General features: G+C 34.1%; 1 protein-coding gene across 4 annotated transcripts in view; it reads left to right on the top strand.

Moving 5' to 3' along the window:
- The first annotated feature begins 389 nt into the window (after positions 1–389).
- Positions 390–18154, top strand: part of abca1a (ATP-binding cassette, sub-family A (ABC1), member 1A) — a 68329-nt gene continuing 50564 nt past the window's right edge. For all 4 annotated transcript variants that reach the window (XR_008837659.1, XR_008837653.1, XM_056456488.1 and 1 more), the window contains exons 1-6: positions 390–537; positions 3175–3280; positions 4689–4782; positions 7735–7876; positions 8444–8562; positions 14963–15084. Coding sequence is in view for 2 of the 4 variants with exons in the window: in XM_056456488.1 (XP_056312463.1) it covers positions 3215–3280; positions 4689–4782; positions 7735–7876; positions 8444–8562; positions 14963–15084 (543 nt within the window). In the remaining 2 variants the exon portion in view is untranslated. The remainder of the gene's footprint in view (positions 538–3174; positions 3281–4688; positions 4783–7734; positions 7877–8443; positions 8563–14962; positions 15085–18154) is intronic.

Raw genomic sequence — 18154 nt, 5'->3', positions numbered from 1 at the left:
AATATAAGATATGAAGATTAAGTTGTATTAAATTCATAATACAAACAGTATGGGTTTAATATTAAAGTAGAATTAAATGCATAATGTTTGTATTATTATGGCTGGAAGGGCATCCACTGCATAAAAAACATATGCTCGAATAGTTGGTGGTTAATTCCGCTGTGGCGACCTCTGATAAATAAGTGACTAAGCCAAAAGAAAATTAATAAATGTTTGTATTATGAACTCCTACTCTATATAACTGAACATGCTTCAAATAAACTGGTTTTCAATGGATCAGCGTTGCCCTTTTAAGAGCTGTTTTGGGTCCGCACGTGCTTTCCATATATGGAGGCTCGAGCATTTGTCCGACAGTAACCTCGCGCATCGCTATAAAAGGATGGAGGAGAGGAAAAAGGTCCGTCCACAGGAGCACAAAGCACCACTAGTACAATATCGCTCGGAGAGAGTTTAAACTGTTGTTTTATCCTCTCTTTTCAAAAAGGATTTACAGTTTATGTGAAATAAGGAACAAGCATTAAGGAGCAAGACATAGCGGTGAGTAAAATAAGGAGTTTAATTTGTTTTGAAGGGGTGAGCGTTGAAGTTTTGTTTCTTACATATTTATTAATTAATAGTATGCCTATACGTATTATTCCTGTCATGATAAATGCATGTTGTTGTTGTTGTTGTCTGATAAAATATAGCGACTGACGCATTTTATGAGTTGCGATGCACCAAAAATCTTAAGATGCGAACATATTGAAAACATTTTACAACCTGTCACGTTTTGTCATGTATCAGTTATGCCATAAAAGTATCTAAATAAGCTAATCTGCTAATTATTTATTCAGAAAAGCGCTGTTGTTTTCGTGAAAACTTACGCGATCGAGTCTTTGTTGTAAACACTTGATGAGTTACGATGTATTAAACGCGTCGTGTCAGATGTTTATGTTCGGTAAGTTGTATATTGTTAACTATTATAATCATTTTCGTCCTTTTTTGAGAATGACAAGTTGAAAACAGTCAAAGAAGACTGTAAGTGTGTCTTCAGCATCTGCTTCGTATACGCGAGTCTGCTGTAAATGACCGAGAGTAACCTCTCTCCTGCGGAACAATGAAAAGCACACTGAGAGCCTCAGCTCCTCTGCATCTTTAAAACATCGCGATTAGAAACCCTTTCTGTGGGAAAACATCGCCTGAGGACTGCAATTCGGTGTGTGATGAAATGTCGATTCATATTTTTACTGTACAGAAATTCGTGCCAAAGATTGAACGTTGTAAACAAGTGTAGTCTGTGTGGGGGCTGCTCGGATAGACTGGTCTTACTCTTCTTACAACATATCATATCAGTCAGTCCTCAAATGTGAAGGACATTAAGTATTTGTCTTGCTTTAAGAGCAAAATGAGCCTTAAACAAACTGTTTTGCTGTGCATTAGTAGGCTTAAGTACGAAGCGATGGTGAAGAAAGCGGTAAACAAGTAGAAAAGAAAAAAGAAAATGGACTCGTCCACAAGGGACGCTCTTTTATGATGTTTTGTCTGAAAAACAAAAGCATAGAGCCACATTTGCCAGAAATAAAACACTAGTAAACAATCACTAACATATATATGAAGCTAGTAACGAATCACTAACATATATATGAACAGTTTAGATGCTAAAACTTCTAAATGCTGACTGAAATTTTCTTCTGAAATGAATTTTTTTTTATCAAGCTCCTGTATAGGTTCAGTAATTTCATGTTTACAGCAAAGAATAAATCCTTTTCGTGGTCTTTAAAGTGAAATAACACAACATAAACAAGGGAGGCTGAGGAAAGTGTTCATGTTCGTGGAAATTTCAGATGATTTCTAGAGGTTTTTGCATCTGAACTCTTCTCATATATGTGATGATAATTGAGGAAAATAACATGCATTTGCTCATCAGATTCTTTGAAAATTCAGGGTTTTTCCCATGTTGCTTTTATTCATCTCTATAAAAATAAGATAGATTTGCTCATTAGATTCTCAGAGAATGTATTTTTCTCAAGTGGCTTTCATTTATTACTGAAAATATATGCCTACTTATGGTTTTCTCGCTGTGTTTTTAACACCACACAGATTTATTATATTATTATATTTATTATATATATATGAAGAGTTTAGATGTAAAAACCTCTAAATGCTGTCTGAAAGTTTCTACTAAAATGAACGTTTTTATCAAGCTCCTGTATAGGTTTAGTAATTTCACGTTTACGGCAATAAATAAGTCCTTTTCATGGTCTTTAAAGTGAAATAACACAACATAAACAAAGGAGGCTGAGGAAAATGTTCGTGGAGATTTCAGATGACACCGGGTTTTTGCATCTGAACTCTTCTTATATATGTGATGATAACTGAGGAAAATAACATGCATTTGCTCATCAGATTCTTTTAAAATTCAGAGTTTTTATTCCCAAATTGCTTTTATTCATCTCTAAAAATAACAGATTTGCTCATCAGATTCTTTGAGAATGTATTTTTTTCAAGTGGCTTTCATTCATTCCTTAAAATACATGCCTACTTATGGTTTTCTCACTGTGTTTTTAACACCACACAAGTTTTAAATGCGTACAAAAATGACTTTAAATCATAAATTTAAAACCTAATGTATTTTCAGAACAGAAAAAATCACGTTAATCATCCTCACATAGTCCTGACTCATGCATTTTGTAAGAGTGACAACATTCAGATTAATTGTAAAATGCATTGCTGTGCAGTTTAAGAAAAACACCAGCAGGACATTGTGATATTTATGATTCAGTTCATTATGCAACATTACAGCCCACATACTGACATTGTGCACTGTTTCCTATTCACCTGAAAGTATTTAACAGATAAGATGAATGACTTGAAGATAAGCTACTGTATGTCTGTTATTTTACCACGCTTACTTAGAAGCTGAATCCATTTTGTCAAGTGCATTTTACAGTCAGCGAGTGTACTCAACATTCGCCCCTTAATTCTCGGAAATACACAAGCAAAATAGCTGATAGTGGGAAATTTGGGAAATCTGTTGAATGTTTGCTTATCACAAAGTCCTAAATAGATAAAGATGGCATGACTTGTGTTGTCTGTATTTGAGCGCTTCAAATAGGACCATCATTGGAAACAATTTGAGCTTGGCTTCACTAGTTTGACATCTATTTTTTTTTCTGTTGTTTATTGTCTTGACAGCTTCAGAAAGGCGGCACGGATAGTGTGTATCCGTGGTAAGATGGCTGTCTCCACTCAGTTGGGTTTACTGTTGTGGAAGAACTTTACCTACAGACGGAGACAGACTGTAAGTTCATATTAAATGTATTTACCAATATATGCTTATTTAACTAAGATGTGACATATGGAGTCCCTAAAGGCTGTCAAGGTTATGGAGGTCAGCAACAGATGCTGCATTATGCGGAATCATTAACCCTGTGTTGAATGGATTGCATGAATAAAAAAACATACAAATGCATAGGTTCAAACATATTTAGAGTTGCTGTTGAAGTAATCTTGGATTATTTATAGTGGTCATATATGCATGCAAAATGATAGCAAAATCACATATAAATGCATGAATAGGAGGTACAGCAAATAAACAAGATGCATTTCATGAATAAAAAAGATATAATTGAATGATTTGACACCTGAAGATTTTAAAGTTGAAGTTATCATCGATTATTTGTGATTTGTTGTCATATATTATTGCAAAATGATAGCAAAATCAAATATGAATGCATGAATAGGAGCTACAGCAAATGAACAAGATGCATTTCATGCATAAAAAAATATACAAATGAATAATTTGACAGCTCAAATTTTTAAAGTTGAAGGTATTGTCGATTATTTGTGAATAGTTGTCATATATGCATGCAAAATGATAGCAAAATTAAATATAAATGCAAGAATAGGAGGTACAGCAAATGAGCAAGATGCATTTCATGATTAAAAACATAAAAATGAATGATTTGACACCTCAAAGTTCAAGTTATTGTTGATTATTTGTAAATAGTTGTCATATATGCATGCAAAATGATAGCAAAACCAAATATAAATGCATGAATAGGATTACAAATGAATACAAATGAATGATTTGACACCTCAAATTTTTAAAGTTGAATAATTGTTGATTATTTGTTAATAGTTGTCATAAATGCATGCAAAATGAAAACAATATCAAATATAAATGCATGAATAGGAGCTACAGCAAATGAGCAAGATGCATTTCATGAATGAAAAACATACACATGAATAATTTGACCCCTGAAATTTTTAAAGTCGCTGTTAGTTGAGGTAATTGTTGATTATTTGTGTAGTTGTTTTAAATGCATGCAAATGATACATATATGAAAACCGCATATAAATGCATAAAAAGGATAATCCACAATGTATTTTATTAATCAAACATACCAATGAATGATTTGAAAGATTTTAAATGAAGTAATTGTTGATTATTTGTGAATAGTTGTCATATATGCATGCAAAATGATAGCAAAACCAAATATATTTGCATGCACAAGTAGTACAGGAAATTAAGACGATGCCTTGTCAACAGGAAGCCCTTCAACTGTCATGATAAACTGGATTTTCTTGCCTCCGCTAGATAGAATAGAAATCTGAATACAGTTCATTAGGGAGGAACCAAAGCAATCAGGATGAAGAATGAAAACAAATAAGTCAGAAATCAGACTTCTGTGTCCTTTCTGTTTCAGATTCAGCTGCTGGTCGAGATCATATGGCCACTTTTCATCTTTTTCATCTTGATATCTGTCAGACTCTACTATCCGCCATACGAGCAACATGAATGTAAGATGGTTTTTTCAAAATAAAACTCACTTGTGTCTTTCTTGTCCAAAATATCAAACTCTTTTATAAACTAAATGCATCTCTGGAGCACAAAATCTTAAGTCCTAATCGCTAGTCTTAAGTCTTAATCACAAGTCTTAAGGTGTAGAAATAACCAAAAATGCATTACATTGGCAAAATGAACGATTTTGTTTTCATGCCAAAAAATCTTGAGGATGTTAAGTAAAGATCTGCTCTGATAACTTTGTTGAGAAGTTAAAGTAATTTTTATTGACATTTGTAGTAGTTTGAAACCATACACTATCTAAGAAAAGTCTTGTCATCGGTCCCAGTTGTAAGTGCAACAAATAATAACTTGACTTCTAGATGATCGTTTGTAAAAGTGGTAGATTTTTCAGATGAATCATCTGTTGAACTGCATCCCAATCATCACAAATACTGCAGAAGACCTACTGGAACCCGCATGGACCCAAGATTTTTACAGAAATCAGTCAAGTTTGGTGAAGGAAAAGTCATGGTTTGGGGTTACATTCAGTATGGGGGCATGCGAGGGATCTGCAGAGTGGATGGCAACATCAACAGCCTGAGGTATCAAGACATTTGTGCTGCCCATTACATTACAAACCACAGGAGAGGGCAAATTCTTCAGCAGGATAGCGCCCCACATCAACGTTGCTAAAAGCAAAGAAGGTCAAGATGCTCCAGGATTGGCCAGCCCAGTCACCAGAGATGAATATTATTGAGCATGTCTGGGGTAAGATGAAGAAGGAGGTATTGAGGATGAATCCAAAGAATCTTGATGAACTCTGAGAGTCCTGCAAGAACGTTTTCGTTGTCATTCCAGATGACTTTATTAATAAGTGATTTAATTAGCAAGATCATATTTTATTTTGGTAAAATAAGTGTAATGTAGAGACCTTTGCCTTTCATATAAGCCTCTTCTGATACCAAATGATCAACGAGAAGTCAACTTATTATTTTTGATAGGTTGTATATATTGTCTGTTATTAAGTTGTCGTTTAAATGGCAAGTTACAATACAAAAACCATAAAGCTGCCTTTTTTCTGCCATTGCATAGATTTGTTTCTATATATTATTTCTATACAATATTTTAAGTCAAAAATCATTAGCATATTAAGTAAAGATCATGATGACATTTTGTCAATTTCCTACTGTAAATATATATTGAAACACAATTTCTGATTAGTTTGCATTGCTAAAAATTATTTTGAAACACTTTAAAGGCTATTTTATCAATATTTTAATATTGCACATATTTAAATAGTTTTTATTTTGTGTATTTTGGCCAGATAATGTCAAATCTTAACAAACCATACATCAATAGAAAGCTTATTTATTCTGAAAGAAATTCCAAAAAGTTAAATCTCATCACAAGTTACATAAAAAAGACATCAATTGTACATCTGTTTATTTTCTTTTTTAATAACTACTTGCACTGTAAAGCTGACAGATTACTCTTAATGGACTTCATTTAATGTCACAATGATACAGTGTGTGTGCTTGTGTCGCCGTGCCTCATTTAAGTGTTAATATTTGCTCCTCTTTGGAAATCACACAGTCCCCAGAGGGGGTCAAGGACAGCAAAACAGCTACAGGAACAGCATGAAATGTCAACTATATCGCAAGAGCCCAGCTTTCTTGCAACGTGGCGTTTCCTGTACTTTGAGCCAGGCTAACTAAACGTTCACTGATTCTGAGTTAATTCAAAATCTGAAAATGAATACCAGCGTAATAGGATGAAATAAGGCTGTAGATCTGGTTTTTGGAAACGTACACTCTTTAAAAAAACAGTATTTACATTAAGGAGAGGATTTCTGGATGATTCTGTGATGGAATTATGTTATGAATTATGCATAGATGGTGGAAAATGCAAACATTTGGTATCTTATGAACAAACATGACCATTATTAGAGAAGAAATTTGTTAAAAGCCACCCTAATTTTATCCAAAAACCCTTTTAAATTAGACATGAATGCATGTGTCAGATACTTATGCTCAAGTCTGACTTGTAATAAGAAACAAAGTCAATACTTTTTATGAAACAAAAATGAAAAACAAGAATGTAGTCAACAAGCAAAGTAAAAAAACGATTTTGTTAGCCAACAATTGAGTTTTTCTCAAAATTCATGTTTTTTTTTCATGTTTATGTGTGCTTTCGAATTGCATTTTGGGATAGTATACTCTGCTTTGACAACTTTTGATGTTAAAAAATTTGGTAAAGTAATTTTATTGAGGCATTTTTAGTAGTTACAATATGATACGATACAAAAACCAAATATTGAGCAGCCTTTTTCTGTCCTTGTATGCATTTATTTGCCTAATTCCAAACAATTATATTTCTATTTCAATATGATAATGTTTTGTTCATATATTATATGTTTATAGTATTTTGGTTTTTATTTGTGAGTAGTCTGTGCTTGTTTCCTCAAATAAAAATAATTGATTGTATTGTATAACTGGTGACATGATGGCTCAGTGGTTAGCACTGTCGTCTCACAGCAAGAAGGTCGCTGGTTCAAGTCTCGGCTGGGCCAGTTGGCATTTTTGTATGGAGTTTGCATGTTCTCCCCATGTTGACATGGGTTTCCTCTGAGTGCTCTGGTTTCCCTCACAGTCCAAACACATGCGCAATAGGTAAATTGAATAAACTAAAATTGTCCGTAGTGTGTGAGAGTGTGTAAATTTATCTGTGTATGGGTGTTTTCCAGTACTGGCTTTTGACTGGAAAGCAATCCGCTGCGTAAATCATATGCTAGAATAGTTGACGGTTCATTCTGCTGTGGTGACCCCTGATAAATAAAAGACTAAGCTGACGGAAAATGAATGAATTAATTGTATAAGTACTTTAGATTACGACAAAGAGCTTTTCAAGTTTATTTAAAAAGATATTAAGAGTGAACATCAACCTGATTGTTTTGTCCTGTTTTCCAGGCCACTTTCCCAACAAAGCGATGCCCTCCGCAGGGACTTTACCATGGCTTCAGGGCATCATCTGCAATGCCAACAACCCCTGCTTTCGCTACCCGACTCCAGGAGAGACGCCTGGGGTTGTGGGCAACTTCAATGACTCCATGTGAGTAAATCAGTCTTTGGATTATTCCCCAATTTCTGTTTAACATAAATAACACATGGTTTTAAAAACTCAACTTCTAATAACTGATTTCTTTTATCTTTGCCATGATGACTAGATATATAATAATATTTGACTAGATATTTTTCAAGATACTAGTATTCAGCTTAAAATGACATTTAAAGGCTTAACTAGGTTAATTAGGCAGGTTAGGGTAATTAGGCAAGTTATTGTATAACAATCGTTTGTTCTGTAGACAATCCAAAATAAATATTGCTTATGGGGGTTAATAATTTTGACCTTAAAATGGTTTAAAAAAATTAAAAACTGCTTTTATTCTAGCCAAAATAAAACAAATAAGACTTTCTCCAGAAGAAAAAATATTATAGGAAATACTGTGAAAAATTCCTCGCTCCGTTAGGCATCATTTGGGAAATATTTAAAAAAGGAGAAAAGAAATCAGAGGAGGACGAATTATTTTGACTTTAACTGCATAATACACTGCTAGTACTTAAAAAAACAGTCCACAAGAAACATCCCTCATATATGTGTCACTGTGATTATTTACAGCATCTCCCGACTGTTCACCGATGCCAAGAAAATCCTCCTCTACAGCCAACAAGACAAGAGCTTCGAAGGTTTCAAAGGACTCGTTCGAGCCTTGAGAAAACTGCAGAGAAACACTGAAGGTACGTCACTTTCACACATATAAAGATACACTTTTTTTAGATGTCATTCTTGAATGCATGTAAACTATTGTTCAGAATTTTAGGGGTCTGTTAGATGTTTTAATGGTTGCTGGTTCGAGTACTGGCTGGGTCAGTTGGCATTTCTGTGTGGAGTTTGCATGTTCTCCCCGTGTCCTTGTGGATTTCCTCCGGGTGCTCCGGTTTCCCCCACAGTCCAAACACATGCTGTATAGGGGAATTGGATTAACTAAATTGGCCGTAGTGTATGAGTGTGTGTGAATGAGTGTGTATGGGTGTTTCCCAGTACTGGGTTGCGGCTGGAAGGGCATCCGCTGTGTAAAACATATGCTGGAATAGTCGGTGGTTCATTCCGCTGTGGCGACCCCTGATTAATAAGGGACTAAACCGAAGGAAAATGAATGAATGACTGTAATTTATTGCTGAGATGCAAAGTTGGATTTTTTTGGCATTATTACTACAGGCTTCAGTGTCATCTAATCCTTCATGATGATCATACTAATATGAATCATGCTTAAATGCTGATTTGATGCTCAAGAAATGTTGATGTTGTTGTTGTTATTCTTGTTGTTTAGTTAACTGTTGATTAGTATTTCTGTGGAAACTGTGAGATCTAAAGTACAGCTTTTATTTGAAATAGAATTTTATAAATACAAAAGTATTGAAGTATTTTTTAAGAAATATGCATTTCACAAAGTTTATGGTTAGAGTTATTATGCTATAAGTAGTAAAAAGACTCTTTCATGTAACCATTTAAGGATCAGAATCAATAAATGGAATCAGATTCATCAATTTCCTGTAAAGTTGCTGCGAGTAGTGATAGGAATAATGGTGCTATAAATAAACACCTTTACTTTTTTCAGTAACGAGTAATCAGATGAATTTCTATCTAAATTTGATTGTTAGAAAAGGTTTCATTTAGAATGAAATACGGTGACAAGTAAGCCTCACGTCGTCACATGCCACCAAAAATGAGTGGCTACGCAGGTCAATAACGTGAGCTCCGCAACCAAAGGAGGAGACAAAGCCGTGGCGGTAAAGCAAATAAAACTTGATTTTTCTCCACCGCAAACACCTTTGGACATCCAGACAGAATTAAACAAAATAATATCTAGATATATAGTCGAGGACATGCTGCCGTCGTCTCTCACATTCTTCGACAACAACATTAAAACAGTGTAGATTAGAGTACAATATTTTAAAATGATTTTAAAGTCATTTGACCGATTAGATTTTTTGACCAATTTTTTTTTTAAAGATTTACTTTTGGCCTTTTTTAAATAGGACGGTAACAAGACAGGAAACGAAGTGGGAGAGAGAGAAGGGGGTAGGGTTGGGAAATGTCTCCAAGCCGGGATTCGAACTCGGGATGCCCTGACGTGCTACTGCACCATATGTCAGCGCGCTAACCACCAGGCAATTGCTCCGACATTTTGACCAATTTTTTGACCAATAAGAACACAATAGTTACTCTTCCTGATAATTAGTTACTTTTATTTTACTTTCAACTCAGTTACTAACTCAGTTACTATTTGTGAGAAGTAACTAGTTACTATAACCAGTTACTTTTTTAAAGGAACATGCCTGACACTGGCTGCGAGTGATGTGAAATTACAAAATCTGCATCAGTTCCCGTTCTGTTATCATGCATCTCAGTCATTAATTTACTTTCACATATAATTATTTACTTTCCTTATTTACTTTCATATATAATTATTTACTTTCCTTATTTACTTTCATATATAATTATTTGCTTTCATATATAATTATTTACTTTCCTTATTTACTTTCATATATAATTATTTACTTTCCTTATTTACTTTCATATATAATTATTTACTTTCACATATAATTATTTACTTTCCTTATTTACTTTCATATATAATTATTTACTTTCATATATAATTATTTACTTTCCTTATTTACTTTCATATATAATTATTTACTTTCATATATAATTATTTACTTTCATATATAATTATTTACTTTCCTTATTTACTTTCCTATTTATCTCTGTATTGGTTGATAACTGGATGGGTCGGTGTGTGGTGAAGTTTAACAAATGTCCAAACTTTAATTCCCAAGTCAGTAAACCTAACATAATAATGAAAACATTGGGGATTTGTGTGTGTTTGTTTCCTATCTGAGCATCCGGTTTAGGTGAGGTTCCTCATTTGAGGTTCATTATTAAAGGTCAGATAGGAAACATGTCCTATATTAGTCATCTTCAAATGCTGAAGTGGGAAAAATGGACCTTTGTTGCATTATATGGTTATAAATGTGTTTTTAATGCAATTATGTAATGTTTCAAGTGGTTGCCGTTTAAAATCTGTATTATATTTTAATTCATTGTGAGGTTGTTGGATTTTACATTCCATGATGATATATATATATATATTTAATTATAGTTTTAATGATGAGCAAGCTGACATTATTCATTCGCCAAAACAAACAAAAACATGTGCTGAGAGTCCAAAAGTGTGCGTGTGGCGAATGTCACGACGCTGTAATTCAAGTTGAAAGCAAAAAAATTGTTTTTTTTTTTTCATATTTATTATATATGAGCGCTGTTTTCTCAAATATCAGCATGTTCATAAATATGATGTTGACAGCAAGTTGCTAAATCTTGCATCTCAGAGCACCATGTTTTGTTCCTGAATGAATCTGTTTTCTGAACTAATCATTTGAGTCAATGATTATTCATAAACTGTATCTTGCTTCATACTAAAACAATTGTTAAACCATTTGACTTGAATTGAATTGATAAAAAAACTATTTTTAAGTTACAAACTAAAATGAAGGAACAAATTATGTCTTTGATAACTGGAAAGGAATATATGAACCTATCATTTTACAATATACTGATGCCCAATTTCTAGGCTTTATTGGTGATAATGGTCAAGAATGTTGGACCATCATTGCCTTTTTAGCTTAAAAGTACAGAAACTAGCCAGAGATTAATGTGTGAATTGTTGAGTGGGCAAAATAAAAAAAAGGTCAGTATTTTTAATAAGTGGACTTTTTTCTGCTTTTAATCTTGCCATAATAAAAATATAATTGTAGAGCAAACCATGTTCTATTGCCATTAATATTTAACTTTAATAAGTAGAACTGTCCGAGATATGAACAAAAGCAAGAGATGCATCAAAGTTTGATTTGAAAAGTCTTAATTGGTTATAAAAATCTTTATAATCATTATAAATGATAAAAATACTAAAAAATAATTAGTTTAAAAATCTTGAATGATATTAATGATGTGACGTAGTTCTGGAAACGTCCTATTTCTGTTTATCCGCCTGATTTTACTGTCTGTTTCTTTTGACCGCCCCGTCATTTAAAGGAATATCTCAATAGTGAACACGTCAAGTATAAAAGCCTCATCTGTTTTGTGAGGTGCGTGATGCGGCGCCAGATGTTTGTTTGTTTGTTTGTTTTTTTTTCTGTAGTTCAATGGTGCAGCTAACCTGTCTTCAGTACTGTTCAATTTAAATACATTTATTTTACCACTAATTTTGTGATTTAGCATTTTCTTTTTTTTATGCGTATGCGTGTTTTTGATATTGTAATATATGTCTTAAATTTAATACTTAATGGTCTTAAACAGGTCTTAAAAAGTCTTAAATTTGACATTATGATATCTGCAGAAACCCTGAATAACACCTTATAATAACAATTATTAACCTTAAGAATAAAAACATTCACTTTCAGAATAACAATGAGAATAAGCTAGCAAAATAAACACTGTAAATTAGGATTTCATGTGAACAAATGCGCTCAAATATTAGCTAGAATAGGATGTTTTTATGATTTCAGTATCAATTGGTACTGAAATCGATACTTTTGACAACCCTAGTGTAGACGTATATCTTTAGATTGTGTCCTCAGGTTAGCCTGAGACTTGTGGGAGTTTCATCTCCTCACAGTTGACAGCATTTAATTAATTTTCCCAGGGGAGCCGCTGTTTGCACCTGGGGCCTGAGGAATAGGACGCATAATTTGCTCAGAGTGGATTAGAAAGCCTCAAGAGTGGCTGTGGTTAAACATGATCATTTTATGCCACAGAAACACTTGTGCTTTATATGTGTGGTCATTTTGAGCTCGGAGAATGTATCTGATATATAATAACGACAAGCTGCAATTTGCATATGCATGAAATCCTACACCTGGCGACCCCTGAAATCTTGTATAACCCATTTGCCGTAAACGAGTTGGATCAGAGTGCGCCCTGCAGTAACCCCCAGAGAGAGAAAAGCGACTGACTCAAACCAGTTCATGCCGATGGCTCTTCTGGAATGTTCTGACTCGCAGCACAATGAGCTCTGTGAGGAACAGGAGCCGCTTTCTGCCTTTTGTTTTGCCTCCTTTTACCGTCGACAAGTTTGCACGATGAAGTGAGAATGGAGAGCTCGTGACTGTAGTGGTAAACCCAAACGCAACGCTTCAGCCGCATTACATCACCAGCTTTATCATCGAGTTGGGAATTGCAGTGGAGTCATGCTTTTCACAATGTTCTGAACGACACCCTTTGTTGAAAAATAACATTATTCATGGTGCAATCATGGATTTATGTAATGAATTCAATTATTAAACAGCAATTTGAGCTGTGTTAGTCCACGGGATTCTGACATGACGTTATCGAACTCAAGTGTATAAATCATAGGAGTAATTCAAATAAACTTAAGCTCAGTGGTTAGCACAGCAAGAAAGTTGCTGGTTCGAGTCCCGAGTAGTCCAGTTGGCATTTCTGTGTGGAGTTTGCATGTTCCCCATGTTCCTCCGGGTGCTCCAGTTTCCCCCACAGTCCAAACACACGCACTATAGGTGAATTGGGTCAAATAAATTGGCCATAGTGTATGTGTGTGTGTGAATGAGTGTGTATAGGTGTTTCTCAGTACTGGGTTCGCAGCTGGAAGGGTATCCGCTGTGTAAAACATATTCTGGAATAGTTGGTGGTTCATTCCACTGTGGTGACCCCTGATAAATAAGGGACTAAGCTGAAGTAATGAATAAATTATACTCTCTCTTGCTCTCTCTCTTTCTCTCTCTCTCTCTCTCTCTCTCTCTCTCTCTTTATATATGTGCTATTTATATATATTTATATGTGTGTAGGGGTAACAGTGTATATTTGAAGTACCATCATAATTTATATGAATGGCCTGAATATTCAATATTAATATTCAATATTAAATTATTATATTATATGCAATAAATTATATTATATAAAAATGTAACATTAACTTATAATATATTTAATATCTGATAATATTAGATTTAAATTATGTAAAATAAATTATATTAAAATGATGCAATTATAGACTAAAAGAAATCAACACTTTTATTCAGCTATGATGCATTAAATGAATCAAAAGTGAGCTCAAATATTTAAATAGTTAATATATAATATAAATTTAGTATGTTAATAAATTATTATATTATTATATAATATATTTTTAAATCATATAAATGTATTCCTTTATTCATTTTCTTTTCGGCTTAGTCCCTTTATTAATCTGGGGTCGCCACAGCGCAATGAACCGCCAACTTATCCAGCACATGTTTTACACAGCGGATGCCCTTCCAGCCGCAACCCATCTCTGGGAAACATCCATACACACTCACTCACACTCATACACTAAGGACAATTTAGCTTTCCCAATTCACCTGTACCACATGTCTTTGGACTGTGGGGGAAACCAGAGCACCCGGAGGAAACCCACGCGAGCGCAGGGAGAAACTCTACACAGATACGCCAACTGACCCAGCTGAGGCTCGAATCAGCGACCTTCTTGCTGTGAGAATATATATATATATATATAGTCTCACTATATATTATATACGATAATATATATATTCTAAACGATAAATTATATATTCTCACGATAATATATATATATTCTCTAATATATATATATATATATACATAAAATGTACAGTCTACCAAAATTGCCAGTAAGTTACTGTAAATTTTGTGTAATTATTATGTAATGTTTTATGTAATAACTGTAATTATTAATTTACAGTGTAGTATATATATTAGAAACCATCATAATTTGTATAATGAGTATTTATGTGTAAATGGACCAGATTATTTCATGTTTTTTTCTTTACTCTTTAATAGAAAGTAATACTTTTATTCAGCTATGATGCATTAAATAGATCAAAAGTGAGCTATTGTGTAAGTAGATAAATATATAATATAAATTTAGCATGTCAATAAATTATTATATAATGTATTTATAAATCATATAAATGTATAAATATTAAATTAATATGTTTCAAAGTATTTTTGTTCAATTCAATATTTGATTAAATTCGCTGTATGTTGTGTTTGTCATTTTCTCATAGTCTGTTAAAGTCTTAAAGGCTTTTCTTTTTCTCCTAGGTTTCAAACTGAAGGACTTCCTCCATGATAATGAAACGCTGTCTGCCTTTCTGGAGAAAAATGCCACCCTGCCCAAGCATGCAGTGAGACAGATAGTGGAGGCCAACGTCAACTTGGAGAAGGTACGTCAACCAGGCCTCAATTAAAAGTCCTTCAGCCATCAGATCACTAATAAAAATCTCAAAATATTTGTTTATATTTCTAGCACTATATATATTGAAGCGTTATCTACACTTGTGTATGCTGAACATTGTGTTGTTTGTCCTGCCGGTGTCTTTAATTACTGTCCCATACATAAACGCAACATAATATACTTTACACTCCGTCTGGAGCAGTCATAACATGGCCGTCTGCAGTTTATCTTGGGACTGTTGCGTAATACACGGCTGTGGCTCGCACAGATATGAGGCGATCTGTTTTTCGAAGGCTCTCACATGCAGATGACCTTGTTCAGAGGACACCATCAGATGCTGGATACGGTGGGTCTCGTGCACAGCTGTACTGAGAGAGCCGTGCACGTGTGCCTCTGGAGGGGGAAGGAGGAGGGTCTTGGGGTGGGGGTCACATGACTGCATAGCCACGCCCACATGAGAGTTTCTGAAATACTGAGACCAATTCTCACACCTCAAGAGCTGGAGAATACAGGCTTTTAATGTTTGATGGAAATAAGGCACCATTTAATTCTACACCAACAGTGCTCAGTATGAATGAGTACACCCCTCACAGATCTCTATTGAATGCATATTTGTGCATATACATTATATAAGTCAGTTCCAAAGCCAAAATACTATTATACAGTGATTTGCCTAATAAACCTACCTAGTTAAGCCTTTAAATGTCGTTTTAAGCTGAAAACTAGTATCTTAAAGAAGATCTAATGAAATATTATGTATTGTCATCATGGCAAAGATAAAAGAAATCAGTTATTAGAATGAGATATATGATATATATCATTGTTTTAATTGGATTTTGAATCAAATAAAATGTGCTTTGTTGACTTCTGAAAGATAGTGTGCTTGTATATATGCCATTTTGTACATATAGGAAACTGAAGCAGTTGTGTGAAGTCATATCTTAAAGAGTTTCCCTGATTAGCCTTCAGTCATCGTCTGAGCACATCCTGTTCTTAATGACTGACTGTATAAAGTGCCTCTGAAAGTGGGAGATAGAGCTGATTGCAATCACGATACCTCCAAAAATGGCTTCTGTCTGCTGGACAGCCCCTGTCTTTTGTCCGTCTGTTGGGTTGAGTTTCTCCATCGCCTCCTTCACTAAAGAAAGAGTGTGTAATTATGTGTTCACTCTGTATGGGCGAAAAGTATCATTTAAATCTCTCAACCAAACAGGGGCATTTAAAATTAAATTAAATTAAATTAAATTAAATTAAATTAAATTAAATTAAATTAAATTAAATTAAATTAAATTAAATTAAATTAAATTAAATTAAATTAAATTAAATTAAATTAAATTAAATTAAAAAAGATAAAATTAAATAATCTGGTATGTTCTGCTGTTACTAACATTGTTCAATGGTGTTAAACAAATCCATAATTTCAACAAAATATTTACAAACAGCACTGCAAGAAAAGAAGAAAAAGAAAAGTTTGGGATTATTAAGGATTGCATGAACATGATAGACACACTCTAAAAAATGCTGAGTTGTTCTAACCCAACGTTGGGTCAAATATGGGCATACCCAATATTTGGGTAATTTTATTTATTTATTTTTTAATTTATTTGTTATTAAAATCAAACTTATATTTTGGCTTGTGAGTCTATAAGGGTGCTTTCACACTTGGTTCAATTGCCTGGTCCCAACCCAAGTTTGATTGTCCCCCATTGCCACCTTCTCGGCTGCTTTGTGTTCTTAGGCCCCGTTTACACTAATGTGTTTTCATTTTAAAACGCATAAGTTTTGCTACGGTTACGCCATCCGTCCACACTACGCCGAAATTTTCCAGTCCCGAAAATGGAGTGTTTTAAGAAACGCTGAAGAGGCCGTTTTCATTCTAAAACGCTGCTGCTCCATCTCAGTGTGGATGATGGAAAACGGAGACATCTGAAAACAGAGGCGGGGCTGCAGACATTCGCCTATTTGATTGGGGCTTTTTCCTCAATATTAAGTAGCCTACACACAGTTCAGTCTTACATCCTCTCCTTTTAAGTTCAGACTTCGCATGTTTGATATGGAAAACAAACTCCCGAGTGTACTTTATAAAGTCATTCACATCACCCTGGCTATGTTGTTTCACTATCTTAACAATAAAATAAAAACATGATGTGAGGAACTGACTATTTTCATTTTGATATTAGCAACTTAACAGACATCAAAATGTTGAGGCGTCGTGTAGCTTCATAATATGACCGTCATCTTCTTGCATATTTATAACAAAATGGAGCCGATAACATTACTGCCTCCTTTCATTTTCATTGAAAATACGAAACATTCTCTCTCTTTCATTGAATATCAGTTATAATAATCAATTATGGCCGTTATAAAAGTATAACGTACAGTAAGTTTATACAATAGAGAAAATAAAGGCAAGTAATCAGTCAGATGTGCAGAATCAGTGCACGTGGTTACAATAATGATTATATTATCCTAACTTATCTTTGCGCTCAGTCAGAACACGTTACCTGAGAACAAGTACTAGATTCAAAAGACCAAAGTTTGTGAATTTGTCGTTAGATAGAGACAACAAGATTAATTAAAGATCACGTTTAATAAATATAGTGAGATTAGATCCATCGGTAGATCCTTGATGAACAGTCCAACGTGCACAGCTCTCATATGGGTATGTGCTCAAAGCACGCTGCAGTGCATGCCAGAGAGTGTGTGTGTGGTCATGTTATGTGTGTTTCCAGCGGTGTAATGTGGACGGAGAGTTGTTCAGAAACACTGTGTGAAACGCTAGTGTGGACGCGGATCGTATTCATTCTAAAACTTAAACGCACTAGTGTATACAGGGCCTTAAGACACAGGCTGTAATGTCTCTATCTTCTTCTAAAAGAATCTACAGGGTGGGACATTTATATGGATACACCTTAATAAAATGGGAATGGTTGGTGATATTAACGTCTTGTTTGTGACACATTAGTATATGTGAGGGGGCTTGTAAATAACTCATAAAAGAATAGTTACGTTAAAACCAAGTACACCATTGTTTTTTCTTGTGACATTCCCAAGAAGTT

This window comes from Danio aesculapii, chromosome 1 (assembly GCF_903798145.1).
Source record: "Danio aesculapii chromosome 1, fDanAes4.1, whole genome shotgun sequence".
Classification (NCBI taxonomy): Eukaryota; Metazoa; Chordata; class Actinopteri; order Cypriniformes; family Danionidae; genus Danio; species Danio aesculapii.
Note: the sequence above shows the minus strand (reverse complement) of the source record. Positions and strands in the feature narration are given on the sequence as shown.